Source organism: Sturnira hondurensis, unplaced genomic scaffold (assembly GCF_014824575.4).
Source record: "Sturnira hondurensis isolate 20B ecotype Veracruz unplaced genomic scaffold, ASM1482457v3 Scaffold0010128, whole genome shotgun sequence".
NCBI lineage: Eukaryota > Metazoa > Chordata > Mammalia > Chiroptera > Phyllostomidae > Sturnira > Sturnira hondurensis.
Genome location: NW_028082759.1, coordinates 17,246,255 through 17,265,700, shown reverse-complemented (window position 1 = coordinate 17,265,700; position 19,446 = coordinate 17,246,255). Strand labels below are relative to the sequence as shown.

Here is a 19,446-nt window from a genome sequence, read left to right as displayed (position 1 = left end):
AGAGACCTAAGTAGGTCCCATCTTCTCCTTGAAGCCAGAACTCTGATCTTGGGGCTTAACCAACAGTAAGCCAACCACATGGAAAAAGAAAATCAGAGAAAAGAAAAAGAGAGAAGTCAGCCTTCTCTGAGAAACAGTTCTGGTTTAATATATCTGTCAGTTACATGCAAATGAATTAGTGGGGAGAAAGAGGCATTTGCATGTGCATGACATTTCCTGCTTCCAATAAGTGACATTCAGTTCACTTCCCAGGTGCTGACTGAACAGGTTAGCACTCTCTTCTCTTGGAGAAAACCATGATTGAGGTGGACCAATAGGCAGCATGGAGGCAAGGAGAGGAGCTCTCTGCATTCCCTACTGTCAATATTGCACAATGAAAAGGCAGAAAGAGTCTATCATTGCAGTACAGGATTATCTCACTTTCTATGTTATGAAGGTCTTGTGAATGTAGAGGCCTCTGAAAGAGAAATTAGTTTCTACTTCTTAATTTGCCAAACTGGCTGTGTACTCTACCTTTCTGAATCTTCTAATGTGCAATAAAAAATATTCAATGAGGTGATCTTCAAGTTCCCTTCAAGATCTAAGATTGTATAGTTTTATTATTCTATGTCCAGATCTCGTCACCAAGTTGACTGACTGTTGGATGCCTCTATGGGACAAGGATGATGGCTTATGCACCCTTCACCTGTCTAGTGTTTTTTGCAATTAGCATCTTTTAAAAAGGTTGGTTGAGGTGTGGAAAAGTGTGTACTGCTGCCTTCAATTTGTGTTTAGAACGGGATGGAGGAAATATACATATACACATTTACAGACTATTCCTGGAGATACAAACCAGAAAACTACCACTGGTTGCTTTTCAGCAAGGGGGCTGAGGGGCCAGCAGTTTGTGTGGGGGTGCAGGGGAGTTATTTTTCATACTTATATGAAAGCTGTCCTTTATACTTACATTCTGCTTTTGTCCTTTGTATTTACATTCTGCATTTCCCTTGCTCTTTCTCCTCCGGCCACACTGGTCTTCTTGCAATTCCTCCAATTTATGAAGTATGCTCCTGATTCAAGGCCTTTGCACTTGCCCTTCTAAGTGCCTGGGATGCTCTTTCTCCACACACTGGTAAGGTTTAATGCCTTACTTCATCCTGGACACTGCTCAAATGTCACCTTCATACAGAGACTCCCCCACCTACCTGTGTGAAAAATCTCACCCCTCCCCCTTCGCCTTTTTTAAGCACCACCTGACACACTCAATATTTGCGTTTGTGTTGACTCCCTTTTGAAGCCCTGACTGGTATATAACAGGCAAACAATCAATACTTGCATTAATGTACTGTTTCAGATGGGACTTCTAAAAAAATCATATACCTCTTCTTTAGGAACAACAAGAAGTGTATGTTTTACCTCTTGTTTATTATTCACTTAAAGAATAAATGTTTGAGGAATTAACTGTTAGATGCTTGTAATTACAGAACTAAGTCCAAACTTCTTTCCACAACATATAGGACTCTTACCTGCCACTGATCAGTCAGGAGCAAGTTATTAAACGCAAATTCCACTTCCTTGTCCATAAAGTGAGACTATTAATCATTACGGTTGACCCTTGAACACCGCGGGGTTGGGGTCCAACACAGTAGAAAATCCACGTACAATTTAAGTCGGCCAGCGTATTTGCGGATTCCCAACCGAGAATGGAAAATACACGGAATTAAGATTAAATATAGGTGAAAACGCTACAATAGTTACCAAAAGTACACTTATTTTCCGCGCTTGAAGTGTAGAAGCAGGACACCGGGTCAACTTGCGCAAGTCTGCGCACAAAGTCGCCACAGCAGCTCTAGGAAGACCGATCCCTGGCGCATGGGGCGTGCCTCCTGGTGTTGTTGCCAGCGAAACCGTCGCTTGTCCCTAGAATCCGAGCACGCGCCAAAGCAACTCGGCTCGACCTTCCTGCTGGGTTAGCAATTGGTGGAGCGTGGACCAATCCGAGGAGGCTGGAGGGGCGGGGCAGGTCGCGTCGCCGAGAAGGCTTTCCCGCGGCCTTGCTCCCCAACTTCCGGGTCACGGTGCTCGCGGGGAACTCTGTGCTAGTAGCGTCGTTTCCGTTGCCGGCTGTTTGCAGTTGGGGAAACCGAGGCAGACTCCAGCTCCCCCTAGTTCTTCCGCTCCAGTGAGGTGGCTGCTGTTTCTTTTCCTCTCGCCCCGTGCTGCTTCCGTGCGGGTGCGCTGAGAGCGCGCGGGGTGCGCGAGCCCCGCGGTGTCCCACGGCAGATCCGCTGGACGCCCGGGATGGCGGGGCTTTGTGCGAGCCGTTCCCTCCCACTCGCGGGCTGCGAGAGAGCTGGGCTCCTCCAGGCTCTGAAACGGGTACTCGCCGCAGCGACTCCCCACTGTTTGGGGAGCTTAGGTGCCGCGAGGCTTGCGTTCCCTCCGCCTGGCCGTTCTTTTGTCCTGATGAGCGTGGACTAGATGGGTTCTTTTTCACGTTACCATTTAGCCCATCGCTTTCTTTGTGCACGGTTTCTGCGCTGGTCTGCGGGGATTTCAGAATTGACAATCTGGCAGACCTTCGTCTAGAGATGATATATAGGTGGGAATGTTTAAGGCAGGAAGGAGATGAACATTTTTGCTTGATTTTAACTAATTACTCACTTGCATTGCCCCCATCGCTCTTCCTTTAGGAGCTGAAGGTTTTTCATATGACGTAAAGATTCAGTTTTATTGAGGGTGTAGTTCATTGTCCTCAGGATTTTAGTCTTTCACCTGTTGAATGGAAAAACAAGACTTAGCCAGGATGTGATCTCAGTGTTCAACCTGTTTACTTCAATTTGTAAACCACATGTAGTTTTTATATGCTGACAACACCTTACTATGGGGTACATGTAACTGGAACCATCCATAAGAAATTAAGAAGAGCTATTCCTTAAAATAACAACTCTGATACGTGGTATTTTTATTTAATTGTTGCTTAGTTCGGTTCCCTTTGTCAACTGTTGGGCCCCGATTTTCAGAGTGAAAATTTTAAAAAAGGGAACCAAGAGCTAAAATTTAAGTAATTTTGAATTTTACAGTTAATTTGTAAAAAGTGAAAAACTGGCCATTTGACCAGCCATAATTTAATCTAAATAGTATATATTACACCTATCATTGTTTTCTTAGAGTCCTTAAACAATACTACAAAACAGACACAGTGGATTAGTGGAATAGATATTAATGTAATTTGAGACTTGATGAATTGAATAAACTAATTTTTTTCCTTTTTAAAATCCAATTTAAAGTCATTAAACCTGTCATATATTTCCTTCTCCAGGAAAAAAATGTTTATTTCTTTGTGGGACTTCTTCTATGGGCACTTTTTTCGGTTTTGGATGAAATGGCTCTTACGACAGATGACTGGAAAGTGTGAATTGCAGCGAATTTTTGATACCTATGTAGGTGCCCAGAGGACACACAGGATAGGTAATGTTACCTGAAAGAGAATAATTAAAAACTAATAAAATTTTAATTTGGAATGAATGTTTTTTTCTCCATATTCAGTGACATGCACTCACTGTGTAACCTGATCGAGTCACTTACACTCAGTTTCATAATCTGTGAATCCCTAAAACTGCACTGAATCCCTAAAACTGCATGATTTCATCGAAAAACAAAAGGATTATTATTTAATTACCCATCTGTGCGAACAGTTATTTCCTCTGGCTCCTGAAATTTATCTGTTGTTCTTTAGGTTATAGTTGTGAAGTGTATTTTAGAAGAAAATCTCTGTAATTCTATAAGCCCTTTGAAATTTTCACCCAGGTGATGGGAAAGTGGGTGTCTGGATCTATTCAATAGCTTCATTTTTATACTCAGCCTCTTTCATGAATCTTTTAATCTCTTGTATAATTCATGAAAGGCAGCGATGGGTATCTAGTGATCCCTAGGAAAGATGATTAGACTCAAAGCCTGCACTGTCCAGTACTCATAACCCGTAGCCACGTGTGGCTGTTGAACACATGAAATGTGGTTATCAGGAGTTGCGATATGTGGAAGTATAAAATATACACTGGGTTTTAACAGTTCATATGAACAAAGGATGTACAACTATCTCATTAGTAATTGTTCATATTTATTATATATGGAATATTCTGGGTATATTGATTTAATATATTTTAGATGTATTGGTTTAAAATAGTAAAAATTTTATGTTTCTTTAATGTGGCTACTAGAAAACTTCAAATTACGCTTGTAGTGTGCATTTTGGCTTGCATTATAGTTGTGTTGAACAATACTGGTCTATTTACCTTTTGAAATCCATCAGCTTTCAGTGCATAATTGAAAATACTTCTTTAAATTGGCACGCAGATGAGTGACAAATGTGGTGGATGGCATTTCTCTTAGGCCAGGGCAAAGAAGACCAGGGATCAGCTACAGTTTATACTCACTGTGCTAAATGGAAAGTCAGGCCTTCTTTATCAAACAAGTGTGCTTCAACTAAGAAATCCACCCCTGTAAGATTCCACCACTCAGGAAGTGGCTGTTGGTATCCAAGGCAACCTGAAAGGATGACAGACTAGGAGAGAGTAAGCCTCAGGGCAGCTGGATGACTGAAATTTAATTACTTCCCTAGTTTTCTCACAAGTTTGTGGCTGACTTAAATTATTGCCTGCTCTTCAGATTTCCCTTTTGACTGTTTTGAGCAGAACAAAGTACCTCTTGATAAGAAATCTTGGCAATCTTGGTGTTTTATAGGGGGCGGGGTGCAGAAATATGTTAAGGCCTTATTTTGTGGCAGAAGCATTTTTTCAAATTTTTCCAAGTTGTTGAGAAAAAGACTTTAACTTAATGTGTCAGAAAATGTTTTTAAATAAATCAGTGAAAATGTTCTAGTTATTCTTTAAGCAGAATGGAGAAGCTGCGTCACTGTTTGTCTGGTTAGAGGTGGTTAGGCAAATAATCGGAAATCTTTTCATTTTTGCCCCTGTGTTGTGTGATTCATTCAGTTGCTAGCTCCTGAAATGGACACTCCTACTCCTTAAGGGCAACACGTGGAGAAAATATAGTAGACAGCACTCTCACTGGAGTCTTAAGATGAGTTTCTGGGACAGGAGCCAATCCGAGAGAGCCATGTGTGAATCTGCAGTGGTCAGTAGGCACCTGGGGTCTGCCCAGAAACAGATGACTCTGGGGAGCTTGGGCTGACTCTGTCTCTTTGGCTCTCTCTCTTATCAGGAGTAAAACCACTCCGTGGTTTGTTAGGTTGGGTTGAGGATTTTGGAATCATACCTAGTGTTGTGTGTACGGCTGAAATTTTTAAGTGTTTGCTAAGTTATGCATGTAAAAATTATATCTTCTAGAATTGTGAAAGTAATTTATAATTGGCCTGATATTTATACTCTTTGTTTATGGAATAATTCACAAACAACATGTAATAACATTTTTGTTTTTTAAATTTCAGAAAATTCCTTGATGTATTCCAAGAATAAGGTAAGATCATATCACGGCGATAATTCCAGAAAACTTAACTGGAAAATACTTTTTGTTTAAAAGAATGCCTTAATTTTAGAATTAATTATTAACATCTTCCCAGAAGAGTCTTTGCTTTAAAAAGAATTGAGTGGAATTTTCCCACTTTAGAAATAATATTTTAGTTTTAAAATATTTTCTGTGCCTGTGTGCTGTTATGCACAAAGAAGATATTTGAACAATTTGCCCTGTTCTGAGGTTTTGCTTGTTTATTTTGCCTGATGACTTGATAGTTTGGGGGGAAGCAGGGTCCTGGGGAAAAGCCCTCTTTTAGACTGTGCTCTTAGGATAGGTTCTTACGTGAGAGAAAAACCAAGCATTTTGGATGGTTATAGAGCACCCAGGGTCGTGTAACTTCTGATCCAAAATATGTCTGTCCTACCTCATGTTATTGATGAGTCAGCTTTTGCTGGGTAACAAACTTATAAGATATCAGGGGCGTGTAACAATATGTTATTTATTTCCTGCTCGTGTGTCTGTTGGCCAGAGTCTCTGTTGGAGACTCTTCTTTTAGCTGGTGCCAAGTTCAGGTCTAGCAACTGTGTCATTCTGGGACCCAGGTTGGACAGGTGGTGGGTACTTGGGGAACATTCTCACAGTGGGTCCTTGAACCCTAACCACACAGACGTATTTTAGGTTTCCTGGTGTCATCCATTACCCTCCCATTGGCTAAAATCATGGATGTGGCCAAGCCCTGGAAACGATAGAAAAATGATGTGCCAGAAGGCCGTCATAGGCAATAAACACACAGTTCAATTACAGGGGAGTGAAGAACTGGCACCAATAATGTAGTCCACTGCATGCTGTACTTCCCTGTAGTAGTTCACGTTTTTTTCCTATGTACATGTGGGGCGTGACAAAGGTATAGCATGGGTCACCTGGACCATTGTTTGAAATCCCATCATAGATCATGGCTAGCATTAAACCACCACCACTGCCACAGGCCGGAGTAGAAAATAATTAGAAAACACTGGTCATAGTAAGGTTAAATATTGTTTTATGAAATTTTAATTTTAGTTGTCTGTCTGTATGGCATCCATATAACATGCTAATCTCTTACCAGTGGCTATCACTGGTGGTAAGATTACAAAATTATTTGTGTTTTTCTCTCTGTGCTCTTCTGCATTTAAATTTCTTTTGATTCCTGCATTCAATTTTTTTGTGCATACATTTTTATTATGTAACTTTTGAATTTGATAAAAAGTGTCTGCTTCATAAACCCACTATGGTAGCAGCTCATTTGCTAAGAGATCCTGCTGATTCTCAGTTAAGGAAGCCTTCATCTGAAATATGTTGCTTCCCTTTCAATTAACTAAATAATTGCTTGAATTTCCTTAATAGTGAAAATTTGAAACAAATTGGTTTCATTTTGCATTTTAATATCTGCTTATAGAGTTGACTAAATACCTTAAAACTTACTGTCCGTTTTTCAGCCATAAGGGATTTTCTCAGTCCGCTTTTTGTCACATCAACAGGTTTTACAGGAAGCGACACTTGCTGCTCAGAGTGAAGTGGACAAATGTGTAGGAGATATAATGAAAGAAAAGAATATTAACACTGAGAAGGATGTCAGGTATGCTGCCGTGGCAGTCTTGGCTCTGCGCCCACACCCTGTGAGCTGCAGGGATGCCCCACAGCCGCCTGCACTGGAGCTGCAGGGGCTGGGGAGGGGTCGCATCTGCCCTCCACTTCAGTGTGTGAGGAGCTGAGGTCCAGAGAGGGGAGCGAGGGGAGCAGAGGAAGGCCCATGTCTGTGGGTCCCTAGCCTGGTACTGTTGCTGGCTTACCTTCTGCCTTCTTTAGGGTAACTTACCATTACTTTCCCGAAGCTGAATAACTGTGGTTACTGTGTCCTTCTCATCCTTCAAAATTCAGGCCGCTGTCCTCCTGCAAGAGGGGCCTCCCTGGCTCCTGCAGCCCGAGGTAGGGCCGCTGCCCTGACCGTCACAGAGCTCTCCCTCCACTGTAGTAGCGTCACCATTGTACCGTGATTGTCCATCTACTCTTGTTCTGCTCCTCGTATTGTAATGAACTGCAAGTTCCGTAAGAGGACTTGACTTACTCCACTTTTGAGTTCTCAGGACCAGGACATTGACTTGTCAGTGTTTAGCAGTTTGCTCTTTTTCAGCATTTTCTGTGTAAATAGAGAAGAAGGAGCAGTGCATTTTGGCTGGAACAGGGAGGGGCGCAGGAGAGAACTGTGAGGTAGTTCCACAGAAGAGGTGCCATCTCAGCGGGGCCTTGTGGAGTGGGCAGGGAGGACATGCTGTGTAGACCAAGTGTGCCAGCAAGGCCCCAGCACTGTGGACCTGGGAATGGCGGGGGTCTTTGTAGCTGGGGCCTTGCGTTCCTGCAGAGCAGGGCTCCGAGAGGTGAGTGCAGTGCTGGGCTACAAGTCACACTGAGGGACAGATGTTGTCCTCCAGGTTCCTGCCTGCCTGCCTTTCTGCCTTTCGCTCTCTTCTGGGAATGAAACTTGAAAAGAAGAGAGAGCTACAAAGTTTGCCCCCCCTTTTTTTCTTTTAAAGCAAACAAGCTATATTACCAGAAAATGGAGGGTACATTGCGGGGTGTGGGGAGGGTGGCAGAAGGAATAAAGACAGAACAGTTAGGAAACGGTCCTTCAGGCAAGAGAGGACAAAGCCATAAACACATCAGCATAAATGGATATATGGTGATTGCTTCGAGGGACCTTTCAGAGGTGGAAAGGATGAGGGTTCGATGTACTGGTGGTAGCGAGTGGGAAGTCGGTACTGGGATGGTCCTGGCTCGGAGCACTAATGATTGATTACTGGTGTTGATAATAGGGTTAGTGACTTATTAAGAAAAACACGTTTCTTCAAGGAAGACAGACAGCTGTATTTGGGAAAACTGAGGTAACCTGTCCTGGACCTGTTTGTTACATATATGAGGGGGGACCCCCCAAAACCAGAATTTATTTATAAAAAATCATGTATTCTTACATGTTCATATCCCAGTCACCTTCAAAGTACTCACCGTTTGATGCAATACACCTCTGGAGACGTTTTTTCCACTGCTCAGAACAGTTTCTGAGCTTGTCGAATTTGATGCCTTTTAGCGCTTCTGCTGGTTTTTGTTTCACCTCTCCCACATCAGCAAAATGTTTCTTCCCCTTGAGGACTTTTGTCATTGCTGGAAACAAAAAAAAGTCACTTGAGAGGACATCAGGTGAACAGGAAGGATGGGGCACAGGGGTCATGTTGTTTTTGGTCAAAAACTGCTGGACACTCAGCACGGTGTGGGCAGGTGCGCTCACCAGTCACCCATCATGAAGTGGGCAAACATGTTGAAAACGCCTTCAAACATTTTTCACTGAAGCTCATTGCAGCCTCTCATAACACCAGCTGGTGCACTGGTGCAGGTGGGTTCCTAGAACACTCACCTAGTGGGGGAGGCCTGTACTGCAAGGGGCCCACCCTCCAGAAGATAATTCTGTTTTGGGGGGGTCCCCCCTTGCATATACATTCTTGGAAAGTTAGGTCTGTTGCTGACTGGCCATGAAGATTTAGGGATGTCTGAGACTGCCCAAGGAAAACATGAAAAGAAGAGAGAGCTGCAAAGCTTGCCCCCCCACCATGTCTTGTCCTCTGTCTAGGCCCTGATTTATCGTATGCTTCCTGATACTTTATAAAAGGTTTTGTGTTTAAGGAGGCCTTTGCTGCTTATTGTATTAAACCGAAAGTTTGGGAATGGTTTCTAAATAGCCATATAAACCACAAGCTGTGGAAGGCATTACTTTATTGTGGTAAAGAATGACTTTTGAAAAAATAATCTGTTTTCAGCTTTAAAATCTGCATGAAGGCATGTTTACTGCAGATAACTGGTTATAAGCAGCTGTATTTGGATGTAGAAAGTGTGAGAAAAAGACCTTATGATTCTGATAACCCACAACACGAAAAGCTGCTTCTCAAGGTACGGTTCATTTTCTGTATTTGAAGTTCCTGAACTCTGGGAGAATAAATAGGCCCGAGCTAGTGAGGTCTGTGTGCAAATTCTCAAGGCTTAGACAGCCATTCAGTTTCTTTGCCCCTTAGAAAATGTTATTATGCTGGTGAAAGATTTGTTGTTAACTCTTTTTATAATATTCTGATGACCATCATTAAAATATATTCAGATAAATTTTATTTTAAATGCTTTTAATTCTGGATAGATTGTTAACATGTAAAGGGAAATCTGCTAGTAATAAAAGAAGGGACCAGATAAAACCCAGTCTAAGTACTGGATTTGGCTTCTGGACCAGCGTTTTGACCCTCTTTCAAAGCAGGGTCACTAGTCTTCATGTTTTATTTTGGGTAGCAGGATACTCCTTTTATGAGAAGTCCTTTATTCAACAATGCCTGAAGTGGTAGTGAAATGGGAAAATGCAAGTATTTTTGTTTCACAAGTTTCATTAACTTTCTTATCAACTTTTGTGAGCCTGTTTGGATTGATGTGTGGTGTCAAATTTAGAAAATGATTAAATTTTTAAACTTTATTTTGCATTGATTAGTTTGTTGCTATCTAATACTTGATAGCTGTCTTATTTTATGATAGCCATCGGATATTTGATTTCAGTCTTATGGAATGTATTTCATTAAAACTGAGTTATCTTTCTTCCTTTAAAACCATGAAAATTTGTAAAATAATAATCACATGGGTTGGAATGAACCCGTATTATTTCTGCACGATCCCCTCCCTAACCCCGACCTGTTTTCCTTCTTCCCATCGGGGACAAATCACCCATGCTTAGAGCCTGGCTGAGTACATAGTATCAGGGGCGAGGGCCACACACCTAACACTGCTCTTCAGGAACTAGTTTGCCAGTTCTGGTGTCCATGTGTGTGTTACTTAGTAGGGAAGGACATCACATTGCTTTAGATGTCTGTGCATTTGTCATCTTTTCAAAACCTATTTTTTAGGTAAGTCTTTTCATTGGAATAAAGATGCCACATTTTTTATGATAATTGAAAAGTTCTCTAGACATACTTTTTATTGAACCTATAATTTGTCTTCAAAATTATTCGATTGAAAGCATTGAACTGACTAGTTATATCAGTTATGAGAACATCACTATTATTTGTAAAATGGAAGCATGTTTGTACAGCTTTGGAATCTTCTGATGCCCACAAAACAGCTGAAGGCCAGGGTCTCCAAGCAGTGGGCTGACATCGGTTTCCAGGGTGATGACCCCAAAACAGACTTCAGAGGCATGGGCCTACTTGGATTAATCAACCTTGTGTAAGTGCAAATAAACTTTATTTTCTTCTCTAAAATGAAATGACATGCAATCTCCCATCTAGTTTCATATTGTCTGTGAACTGTATTATGTTAAAATGTTATTATGCTGGTGAAAGATTTGTTGTTAACTCTTTTTATAATATTCTGATGAGCACGAGCGTGTGTGTGTGTGAGATTTCTTTGCTTACCAGTACCTTTCCTCTTCCTTTCTCTACCTGACCTCCCTTCTGATACTTCTTAAGGAATCATTTGTACTCTTTTCTTACCTTTTAAAAAATCCTCTTGTCTCTTCTCTTGCCTCTCTGATTCTGTTTTGGGAAATGTGACCAGATAAGATGATGAAGTCTCTTCACACTGATTCCTTGCCGTACGTGGCAAGGGATCGAAATCTCAGATTTTTCACAGCCTGTATGGGCTCTCTCTGCTTTTCTTTAATACTTATGCTCGAGTGCATATATGAAGTTGTAAAATATGTAACTAAAATCACAATTGATAGCCAAAGCTATTTTAGAAAGTAAAGGACATGCAAATGAAGAGATTGTGGTGTTTGAGTCTATCCTTGAATTGTGATTTATAAACTACAGAATACCTGGAATGGAAACCCTAACCATTAACAGCATTTAGATAGTTACTGTAAAAAAAATCAGTGCTGAAATTGAGCTAAATTATGTTAATAGTGAGAAAAATATCTAGGTCAATATGGATAACAATATTTGGAGAGAAAACAAGAGACATAGAAGGTTTCAGTGTATAATTTTTTCCCAGTTTCAAAGTGTTTAATTTTCTATAATGCCTAAATTTTATGAGTATTGAAGTTTCCTATAATTCTACCTCTCAGAATTAAGCAAAACCCAGTAATATTTTTTAAATAATAGTCATAGAAAATGAGACTCCTGTTTTCTACTTTGATAAACAGAAACTTCTGTTTGGAATTTAAGTAGAAAAAAAATGCACTTTGTTTACGCTTGGAAAAGAATGTAATATCTTAAAATTTATTATTTTTGAAAACACATGGATTTTTTGTTTCTAGCCTTTAAAGACTGTCTATACTCTCACTACGTGTAAGCCACGTAGTGAACAGCTCACCTTCAGTCAGGTGGTTACGCACCGAGGTGTTTTCTCTGTCCCCTGTTGCCGAGCAACCTTGCTTCTGACTGTTTCCTTCAGAAATCAGGCTTTTCGGTATTTTCTAATTTAGCTGAAAATGTAAATAATTTAACAGAATTCGATTCATGACTGTGGTAAGGGACTTGGACACACTTTTAAATGACTTACAGATAGATATTTTAATGCTGTGTGGAGCTAGCATCTACTAATTTGAAAAACTGTGAAGATTCATAGGTACGTTTTGGTAATTATGTGATTGCCAGTGATGTACTGGAAACAACGAGAAGGTTGAAGAGGAGGTTGGGTCCCTGTCTTAAAACTCAGAGGTGCAGCAGTTCAAGCCAACAGGATTCATGAGCCTACAGATAAATAGCTTTATCCATTTCTCCTGATACTTCAGTGTTGTGGCCAGGGTTGTAGTTGTAGCACTGATCACAGAGGGCTGTTTTTAGTGCGAAATGAAGGTGGTTGACTGTCTTCTGAGCGCACTGAAAATGGCATTAAACAGAGCAGACCGCAACTGCCCTGGGCGGAATGGTACCAGGCGAAGGGAAGAGTGTCCTCTTAACAGGTGGGCATTGGCTGTTTTGTAGAAAATTTAGACCAAACAAACAAAGTGAATTCTAGATCTTGTCAATCGCAAGTAGATAACTTATTTGTTAAAATATCTTAAAGTCTTGCCAAGGGCTCGTGCCCTGTGTGGAAAGGCCCGATCGCTCAGAATGAAACTCCGATTGAGATGGGGATTGACTGGGTCTTGAGGCTCTTGTTTTGTCGGTAACTTTTTAAGTTGCTTCTGGTAGCTTCGCTGTGAATGACTTAACATCATTCTTTTTCTTCACCGTTTGAAGGTATTTCAGTGAAAATTATACCCGGGAAGCGCATCAGATTCTTTCCCGCTCCAATCATCCTAGCTTAGGGTAAGCTGGGCGCAGTGAGGACACCGTAGGCCCTTGAATTTAAGTTGGTGGGATGCTCTGACTTTGAGAGTATGTCAAGGTATTTCTTAAATGGGATTATTTTAATTTATAAGAATTTTAAAGGATATTGCTTGATACATTATTTTTAAGGCTAAATATGATCATAAGCTAGTTGTCTGTTTTTAATATTTTTTAGCACAAGATACAGTTTATCTATAAAATGGAGGTAAGGACTTTATAAAAAATTTTTGAGAAGTAGATTTGAAAATAGGAATAGGAAATAGTTTTGAAATAGGAATATAAAAAATAGTTTTGAGAGTTGTGACATAAAATGCAAATTGAGGTCATATTATTAGCTTTATCATATGATATTATTTTATGTTTATATTTCAGTGACATCTATCTTTGGAAAAACATAACAATATTACATCATAAAAATAAATACCCTGATAATGAGAGAGAAAATGTTAGATTACCCAGTGTATTTTAGAACTCAATGAGAATACATGTGTCATACTCCTTTTAGTTTTTTAAAGGATTTTGGTTTTAGATATTCATGGGGCCAGAGCTTTGTTTATATTTCTTAGATTATATCCAGAAAATAAGCAGCCTCTAGAGAACAAGTTTTAAAAATCTATTCTGGCTTATTATTCTTAATATGTGGAGATACCATGAAGTCAGCACTGTGTTAAAAATGGGTCAGATAGCTTTTTGCTCATTCCTTGACTGATTTCAGATTTAGGTTACGCACTGTTTGGCTAGCTGGTGTAACTAGTCATGTTTCTGACATAGGTATTCTTATGCAATAGTTGGGATCAATCTGACAGAGATGGCTTACAGCTTGCTGAAGAGCGAGGCCCTGAAGTCTCACCTCTACAACTTTGTTCCTGGTGTCCCGACGATAGAGCACTTTCACCAGTTTTATTGTGAGTATTAGGAGGAGGTAAAACTAGATGTTTCTAGGGGAGTTTTTAAATCTGTAGGAAGATGGAACACCTCTGGCAGGGATATGACTTATGCTTATCATTTTATTATTTAGGATGTATGGAAAATAATGGAAGATGGGTTCCCATGAGTATTTTGCAGTGTAGTTTTTATGTTTGTTGATTTAAAAAATTCAGTGAGGCAATTTTTTCACATGTACGTAAATTTAGTATTTATGCCATTTTTCTGTAGGTATCCATTTTCAGTCTGTAAAATGAGTTTTTCCTGTTGAATGCTATTGAGTCAAGGACAGACGACTTACAGATTATTTTGTTACTCTTGTAAGGAAATTTACTTTTAAAAAGTTTTCACCCACCCCTCTTACTTCAAGTTACAGTGGTCACGTGTTTGGTTGAGCTACTTAGTCCCTTTCCATAAAGCAGTCACTATATTACCACTGTTTCATTAACTTTTATTCTGGTGATATTTGAACACTGAAGGTTTCATTGAATGAACCCATCTTCTGAAGATACTGCTCAGAAGCAAAGAATTCAAATCCAGCTTAGCTTTTATGCTGTACTTTCTTGATCATTTTGAGTCTTTAGAATGTCATTTGCTGTCAGCAGGAGATAGGAAACTGCTTAGGTAATAAATGGCCAAATCACAACTTACTCAACTCTGCGGCTGCAAGTGTCATCCAGGTCTCTTCCCGTAATCTCCCCTGTCTTTACGTAACTCCAGGTTGGTCTGCTTCTTAAATTTCTCTTGCATTTGTCCACTGTTTCCCATCCCCATCGTGACTGTGTGATCCGGGCCTTTGTCACTAAGTCAAGCTTATTTAGAGTTTATCTATTTTTTGGCCCTGGCTGGATAGCCTGGATAGTTGGTTAGAGTTTAATCTATTTTTTTAAAAAGAGAAGTTGCTGATAGTTCATTGGAAAAAAATGGAAATGTCTCTGAGATTTAGAAATCAAATAGAAAACAGCTTTCTTGTAAATGACCCTTGTCCAACATTTTTTTGTTATTTTCATTTTTGTGTTTCACGGGTCTCTGGTAGGAACGTTGTTTCCTATTCCTGAGGTAGTTCTGACAGTAGTATGTCTCCTAAGTTTGAGGGGTTTTGTTGAAATTGCTGTTTACTTTGAACATACAAAAATATTTCTTATAATGTTCCTCGGGTTTCTAGTAGTTTAAGATCAATTATTATACCCTAATATGGAACTTAAAGGATGGTCATATACTTTTAAAATAAGATGGTTTGGATGTGATATCATTACTGAGCACTGTATTTTTTTTCAACTACAGGTTATCTTGTCTATGAATTTGACAAGTTTTGGTTTGAAGAAAAGCCAGAAAGCATTATGTATTTCAACATATATAGAGAGAAGTTTCATGAAAAGATTAAGGGACTCCTACTGGATTATAATGTGTCACTTACTTTAAAAATATGAATCATCCCTAGTATCTTCTATTTCTACCACATTTTGCACACACCACAGAATTTATATGTTGTAATAGAAATTATCTGATCAATTACACTGCTTGTATGTAATTTCCTACAAAAATTTTTCAGAAATTCTATTTAAGAAAGCTACTGGACAATCAGTGTATGTTTACAGTTGTTTATACACTGTCCTCCAAAGGAACCTTTTCCTTCCAAAGACCCCTCTGTAGAGTCATGGAAACTATAGTTTGGAACTTGGGACTTAGCCCATTTAGTATAAAAGTACAAGTCAGGTACTGTATTTGTATTAAGTTGGTTGATTAAAATGTGTGAATGTCAGTTTTCTCTTTATGTGTATCTGTCAAGTTGGTGTCTTTGCAAAGCTCTTAAAATTTTTTTGTTGCCTTTGGACATGCTAGTTCTCTATTTTCTTTCTCTTGTTTGTAGGTTAATTAGGAGGGGGAGTGGTTCTTCAAGGTTCTTGTTTGAATCTCACCCAGATGTCAGTGTGGCCTCATCGATAGCAACAAGAGCACAGGTGTATTGGGATGAATACGCGTGGCCTCCGTTTTGGTTTGTCTGATTATTTAGCATCACAGATCATGTTAGAACGACAGTAGTGGCAGCTAGCTTTTTTGGTTTTAAACACCATACGTTCAAATATTACAGTGTTATTTTAAAGCTTAGAGACAGTTCCTCCTTGTCAGTCTTGGCTTTTTGCTAGTGGTGGAAAAGGACAGGAGTTGGTGTGTGTTGTCAGAGCCCTTTATGGGGCTGGCCCCACCTGCGTGTGCTCATGAAGGAGAGGTGTCTGCCTAGAACATCTTGTCTGTGTTCAAAGGACAGTTGCCGTCTCAATAAAGCTGTCTTTGAACTTAAACAGGAGGAAGACTTAAAGCATTTTTTATAAACTTGGTTAAATTTGGTTTATTTTATTTACTGTTAACTCTCGGTCTCTGCTCTGATTCCATAGTGTATCTAGTTGATGTGTAGGCTTTATGGGTATTCTTTAACAATCTGTGGGATTCTCGAGTAGCCTGAGGCTGGTGATTATGCATTCTGAATAGCTTTATTCTTCTAAAATCTCAGGACAGCAGCAAGTGTGCTAAGGATTATACAGTGATGAGATTCTAAAGTGAACAGTTTCTTCTTTAGACATTAGTTCCCGTAGTAAAACTCAAGTTTGAAGATAAGTTCATGTGATTTCTAAGTTTTCCTTAAATCCTATGGAAACCAGCTTGTCAAAGATATAATTTAATCTGAAACACAAAGACGTGAGACTTTAAAGTATTTGTTCATGTTTATTAACAAACCTCTCTTCAAACTTGCCAGAGGAGAGTGGTAAAAAGATACTTGATGGCAATGTACCAGCCGTGGTGGTGTACAGCACATTAAAAGTGCGTGCGTTCCAATCACAATTTTCTCAAGATGAAACAGTTTTGAAAATTGCGTTCATTTTATTGCAGTCCCGGCAGTTTAGCTGTTCATTTGGTATTAGAGGAGTTTACAGATGTGGTTCCTTGTAGGGGCTCAACCTTGGGAGTGTTTTCATTTTTTAGCTTGTTTTCCAGTGCTTTATTGTCCAGCTGGGGTTCTGTGAGATGCAGCAGCGCCCTGCTGAGGACCAAGTGTTGATCATTCGGTGTTTCCTTTCGTCAAGGCGCTTCCTAGTATGGGAGAGCAATTGTCTTTGAATTTTTGTGCTGAAAACACTTGTATTTTGATTTTTCCACAGCTGAGATCTTGAGCTGATTTAATCCTTTGTCATAATGCCTAATAAAAGAACAACTCAAGTATTGGGGTGGGGGCGCTTTATGAGTAATTAAGTTTTTTCCTTTTCTAGGGAGAAAAAAATCTTAATATTTTTTAATAACTGTCATTAGAAAGTTTGCTCTAATATGTTCTTTAGATCCACCTGTTTGTACAGTACTGATAGTGTTCTGTTTTTGCTTAAAATAATCAGTAACCATTTCACATAGTTCTATGGTGAACTGGTCTAAGCCACCAATGGATTCTAAGGCTTGAATCTGAAAGCCAAGCTCAATGTCACCAGTTGTAAATTAGAGTGTAACATGCACCTTCTGACCTTTATGTGATAGGGACATAGATGAAAAGAGAAATATGATAATTGTGTCTGCCTTCCTACTCTTCCTTGCTCTCCACGTTATGTTAGAATTTTACATAGTCTTAAAATCCATGTTGAGAACCTTTCCTGTTTTTATAATAATGAATAAGTACCAAAGTAGTGGTAGAACCTAAGTACCAGGAAAGTTGTTTGCTTTAGCATCAGGAAAGTGAGTCAATGTTGAAATGAGTTTTTGTGTGCGCCAGACTGAAGAGCATGTGCCCATGACAAGAATGGTCTAAAAAATAATTAAACTAATGAAACCGTTGTAGTTCACAGACTGTGTTCAGAAAGACAATCTTTAAAGAACAGGAGTGGGGGTGGTCAGAGGATACAGTGAACCAAGACCAACCTCCCTTTGTAGATGAATACGGTGATAGAAAGAGAAAAGTCAGGGTCTTACTGGCCCCATTTACGGTCCAAAAAACCACCTTTCCTTGAGAACGCCCACTCTGAACTTTTTCTCTTTTAAGAGCTACTTGGATTTGTATGTATTTTTCTGAGTCAAAACATACGGACTCTTCATTCTTATTCCAGTGTCCACAACGGTTTATGTTTCTCTCCTTTGCGTTCAGTGGGGTAGTACCTGCGCAAAGCTTTGCTCATTACATGAGTGTGAGAAGTGGAAAAGCTGTGGCCAAGGCAGGAGGGATCACATGCTGTCATGGCCCCGAAGAGAAGAGGTTTGGCTTGGAGGGAAACACTGCTTATTACCCTTCTAGAATGAACGAGGGGGGCCAGCAGCTGTTTTCTCGGGACGAATGGCCCACCCGCCTTCTCTGTGAACAGGTCCGGGGAGGCTTAATTTCTGTTTTTCTATTTATGAACCTCTTCACATCAGTGAATTTTTCATAAAAATTAATGGACTTGTTAAAAATCAGAAAGAAAACGTCATGAGTGACCCTTTTCCTTTTTTTCTGTCTTTGGCTTTTGATAAGAGAAATTTCAATGTAGTTAGTGCAGGTAAGACCCAAGTATTACACTACTATGTATAATAGGGCAATTCTGTTTCTATTTAAGTATTCAACAAATATTTAAGCAGTAGCTGTCCCTGGAGGGAAAAGTATTGGCTGGCAACATAAAGAAATAGATTTTTGTCTACTTTAGATAAAGCAATTAATTTCTTATCGGAAAAAGCAATAGCTGAGATGTGATGTCATATTGTTCAGAATGCTGTGAGCAAATAAAAGATGTTGAAACTTTTATAAGCCTTGCTGTTAATACTTCTGTTCTTTTCTCATCCTCCCATCCCTTTAAATCATTTATGTTCGTTCATGAAACAATGCTTTTCTTTTTTACATTTTTTAATTTTTATTGTATTTTTTCCCCATTATCTGTTAGTTCCCTTATACCCCTCCTCCCAGCAATCCACACACTGTTGTCTATGTCCACAAGTCCTTTTTCTGTTTTCCAATCCCTCTCCACCTCCCCTGCCCAGCTGGATGGTGTGGTTAGAGCTGTGGTCCTCGGCACGTGCACGTCCCTGCATGGCAGGCTCCAGTGGGCTCTCTTCCTTTCCCACAGAGTGGTCTTCTCACACTTCTCGCGCTCTCTCTCAAGCTCTCTCTCATGCTATCTCGTGTCCCTATCTGAAAGGTCCACTGAGGCCGGTGCCCAGTGCTCTGCTGCTGGAGCTCCTGTCTCTGGGGACAGAGACATCGAGCCCACCCTCTGCGGTGGTGGGATGGTGGTCAGCGTGGGAAGCAACTCATCACAGAGCTGGGTGAAAAGTGGCCATTTGGAGAAGTTGGTAAATTACTCTAGTTTGAAGTCAAAGAGAAAAACCCATAAAGATACTAAAAAGATATATCCCAATCATTAAAAACAGGACAGGAATGCTCCTTGAAAGGTACTAAATGCCTTAGGAGTGACCTGAGGTGCCTACTTCTTTCTCTCCTGGACTGAGCTAGAAACAAGCAGCTTGGAGGCTTGGGGCGCCCGGAGAAGCAGGCGCAGGTGAAAGTGCACCTCCCAGAGCGTGTGGCTGCTGTGACGAAAAGCACCAGGACGTTCAGGGCACTATGGCCACAGCATCATCGAGGCAGACATATGCTGTCAGAGTCCCTTTCTCTGTGACAACGGGAACTTCTGGCTTCTCTTGATGTAGGGCCACACATTTATACACACGCTTGTGCCCCCTTCCCAAAGCCTGACACCATCAGATTTTAAGGTTATTTCCTGAGGCATCTTTC

The 19,446-nt window shown here is 40.2% G+C and overlaps 1 protein-coding gene across 1 annotated transcript; it reads left to right on the top strand.

Moving 5' to 3' along the window:
• The first annotated feature begins 2,007 nt into the window (after positions 1-2,007).
• Positions 2,008-18,457, top strand: ELMOD2 (ELMO domain containing 2). Its single transcript, XM_037058482.1, has 9 exons — positions 2,008-2,166; positions 3,302-3,450; positions 5,429-5,457; positions 6,972-7,069; positions 9,300-9,429; positions 10,601-10,734; positions 12,693-12,761; positions 13,554-13,687; positions 14,991-18,457. Exons 2-9 carry the CDS (start codon positions 3,309-3,311, stop codon positions 15,134-15,136), a joined length of 882 nt encoding a protein of 293 aa, XP_036914377.1. The 5' UTR covers positions 2,008-2,166; positions 3,302-3,308; the 3' UTR covers positions 15,137-18,457.
• Positions 18,458-19,446: the final 989 nt, after the last annotated feature.